We start from the raw sequence: 3,681 nt of genomic DNA on the forward strand, positions 1-3,681 counted from the left end.
AAAATAGAGAAAGTATTTTTGGTACAATTTGTATATAAATAAGCAAAAGAATGATAGTGACAAAATAAAAGGGATTATAGGAATATTTTTCATGTCTTAGAATCATTGAATAGGGATTATAGGAATATCTTTCATTGAATATTTATAATTTCACCGAATTTTCAATAAGTCCTTATTTTTTTTTCTTTTTAATTAGATCCCTAAGGGTATAAAAGTAATTTCACAATTCACTAACATTTTTTTGACGTTTAACGTTAATAGGGACTAAATTGAAAAAAAAATTAACGTATAGGGACCCAATTAAAAGAAAAAAAAGTATAGGGACCTAATTGAAAATTTTGCGAAACTATAGGAACCAACAGAGTAATTAAACCACATTTTAATCATATTGCAGTTAACCTTTGATGGCTGTGTATTACACTGGAAGACTCTCATCTCATGGGAAGTAATTGAGGTTGTAATTAAAATATCAACTTAAGCATTCTAAAGACCTCCTCTTGTATTGGTCCCCAGTTTGAAAAATGTCGGTATAGTTTCTAGATATACGATAACAATATGAAATTCCAAACTGGTGGCCATTATTATACTATACATAATCCAGATCACATGTGTGAAGAAATTGGGATCACTTTCCATTCTGATGCACTTATGCTGATAGTTGAAAGCTTAAAGCTGGTATCTCTATCCCCAATCAAGAAAGACATACATAACAAGTTTTGTCTTCAAGTTTATACATCTTCCGAAGTGAAAAGCCACATTCATAATAGGTGTCCCCCCATCTCCCCCCTGCCTATATAAATACACTTGAACCCTCAATTATAGTAGTAAATAGTAATAATAATCAGAACTATATATATGTGTGTCTACTTCAAGACCACATGCATCAAATACTACAAAAGCTTATATATGTATCCAATGTAGTATTTGCTGAAGAATATTTCGGATTTGCATCTTCAGCAGCATTTTCTATCATTTACACACTCTCCCCCTGGCCGTGGCTACAAAGGCCATAGTTGTCTGGTCACTTTTATCTATAAAGGCTTCACAAAGAGAGTGCATTATTCTTTGCTGACTCTTGCTTCGTGAAACTGCGGTCTTCCATCCAAATTGGGCACAGCCAACTGTAAAAGCAGGTTTTATTGAAAAGGAGAGAAAACGATGCAACAAATGATTGAAAGAACACTTACCAAATCCACCAAAATGGGTCATGATAGGTCATTTGTTTGCTTCTTGACATTCAATTCCAACTGTCTTTGTATTGACATCATATAATGACAATGCCTTCTTCTACATCCAAAAAATAATATAAAAAAAAAGATAAAACTACCATTTCTAATTATAAAAAATTTAAAGGTTGACGATTCGAACCACAAAGTTCGTAAACTAATTCGATACCATCTAAGATTAGGTTAGTTTGTGAGATGGATATCAAATTAGTTTACATCTTTTATGGTTAGAATTGTCAATACTGAAGCATTAGCATATAATCATGATTGACTTTGATTTTGAAGCTTACAAAGGGCTCAATGTCAGGGCTAGACAAGTTGATTGTGAGATTTTTCATTAACAACAAAACCTGCACAAGAGAACCAAATATATCAATGTTAGTCCTCACTAAACCGACAAAAGATAAAAATAATCACCAGATCTTCTTTAACAAAGACTGCAGGCAGTTCTGAAAAGGAAAACTTGTTTTGGTATTTTGACCTTGAAAATGGTAGCTAACTTATACTCTCATCCATTTTGCATATCATCATAGGCATATATGAACAAGTTATGAGGTATAAAACAGCATAATCAAGTTTGAATATCAAATAGCAATGATCATTATGCTGGCAACTGCATTGAAAGTCAAATTGCACTAACTGCTTTAATTTATCAGAAAGATAGATATAGTTGGGGCTGTAGTCATAAGTTGTCCAACAAATACACTTGGAAGATTAAATTAGTTCACAACTCTCATAAATGTTACCGTAGCTTTACCAAATACTGATGACATTTGAGGGCCTTGGTGGTTCATGAAGAGCTCATGAATGATTACAATCATAATATAAGTTGTATCAACTTACAGTTTCAAAATTTATAGGATCCATTTCCTTCAGCTTATGAACATGGCCTCTAGTGTCAGGATCAAAAACGCTTCCAATAAAGCTGTAAACTTCAGCAAAATCCGGCAAACCTGTAAATTTTAGTCCAGTTGAGCCGGTCACACCCTAGTTAGGTACCGATTTCAATATGATTACAAATGTAAAACAAAAATCTAACATAAGTAAGATCATTACCAGGAATTACACAAGCTTGTTTTCCATGATTTGGCATCTCAGTAGCCGCCGGCATTCTAATCCCCCTTGATCCAATATCATCTGAATTATTAATATAATAAGTGGTGAAAAATTCCAGTTAGTACTAAATTATAGACTATTAACATCAACCAAACAACAAAAACAACAGAGAGAGTAATATATGCATGCCTTCATTTCCAGTAAGATTTGTGATGAGCTCATCCTGGCAGGGCATGAGTTTATTGGATTCAGCATTCATGAGCATTGAATTTTCATCCCATGTTACTGCATAGCCACGTAAAAGGGTGTTTCTTGAAGAATCATAAGCAATAGATGCTGGAAATGGCATCAAAACTGGCCAATCCATAAATAGCATGTCAGAGATCCAGAAGTTGTGATTCTAGAAACAAAACATCACCATATCTTAAATAGAAGCAAACCATTTTTTGCTGCCTTTTGTGGATAAGGGTGAGCAGCTTTTCGCTTAGGACGAGGAGGAGGCACATGTGCAGTTGTCCCGTTCTTTTGAACTTTCAAGAAGTACTTTTGGGCATGGCTACGAATCTAGAGAGCATTGATTCATAGTTGAGAATTGGAGAAACAAAGAGCAATGAGCCCAAGATAGAAATGAAAAGAACATGAACACAACCTGAATAACAGTTTTTGAGCCCACAAAATCCTCAATTTTCTTCCAATCTCTGTCAAATCTGAGAAATTCACAAACATGTCATTCATTTGATCAAGGAAACTCAAAACAGGATTCAAACTAAACAGGCTTGGAGGTGAACATGACAATAAAAAAGAAGTCACAAAATATGGAGACATATGTATGAAGATTGAAGAGTCCATGCAAAAACCATCAAAGTGCACGGTTCCAAATGAATCTGTTACCAAACTGGTCCAAAGACTAATAAAACCACCACTTAAGCGAGTTTCTTTAAGCATCTAGTGAGGGATTCGAACCCTCAAGGCCACACGATTTCTCTCTCTTTCTATGTTAATACAAAGAAGAAAAAGCATATAAAGTAGAAAAAGAAAGTAAATAAAAGAAAAAAGCATGATTGATTGTATGGGAAGTAAGTAAGTACGGACAGTTGAAGAGCTTCGAGGAACTTGTCGTGTTCTTCGTCGGACCAGCTCTCTCTGGATTTGGTAATGGTGTAAGGCTTTCTGACCTTCTTTGTAGAGGCTTGATCAGTGGAAGTTGAAGAAGAAGAAGGCGCCATTGGCTGATGAAGAAGCACTGCTTCAGTTCTTCTTCTTCGTTATATATGTCCTGCCTCAAAACTATTCCCACAGCGGGTAATAATAAGAGGAGCAATCATTTATGAATAATAAAATTAATTATTTTGACAGAGAGTAATATTAGATAATTAATTTTTTAATTAATGTTTAATAA

General features: G+C 34.3%; 1 protein-coding gene across 5 annotated transcripts; it reads right to left on the minus strand.

Moving 5' to 3' along the window:
- On the minus strand, window positions 447-3,572 carry LOC107648661 (protein REVEILLE 8). 5 transcript variants are annotated; one of them, XM_021104380.1, is made up of 9 exons: window positions 3,375-3,572; window positions 2,932-2,989; window positions 2,723-2,846; window positions 2,472-2,636; window positions 2,283-2,363; window positions 2,070-2,179; window positions 1,517-1,576; window positions 1,188-1,284; window positions 447-1,095 (listed from the first exon to the last, which is right to left on the minus strand). In XM_021104380.1, exons 1-8 carry the CDS (start codon window positions 3,506-3,508, stop codon window positions 1,216-1,218), a joined length of 801 nt encoding a protein of 266 aa, XP_020960039.1. In that variant the 5' UTR covers window positions 3,509-3,572; the 3' UTR covers window positions 447-1,095; window positions 1,188-1,215. The 5 variants fall into 5 exon arrangements, with proteins under 5 accessions (XP_020960039.1, XP_016207956.1, XP_016207955.1 ...); XM_016352470.2 differs by having other exon boundaries at window positions 447-1,121; window positions 1,188-1,287; window positions 2,472-2,567; window positions 3,375-3,571; XM_016352469.2 differs by having other exon boundaries at window positions 447-1,121; window positions 3,375-3,571.

This window comes from Arachis ipaensis, chromosome B06 (assembly GCF_000816755.2).
Source record: "Arachis ipaensis cultivar K30076 chromosome B06, Araip1.1, whole genome shotgun sequence".
In the NCBI taxonomy this organism is placed as follows: Eukaryota; Viridiplantae; Streptophyta; class Magnoliopsida; order Fabales; family Fabaceae; genus Arachis; species Arachis ipaensis.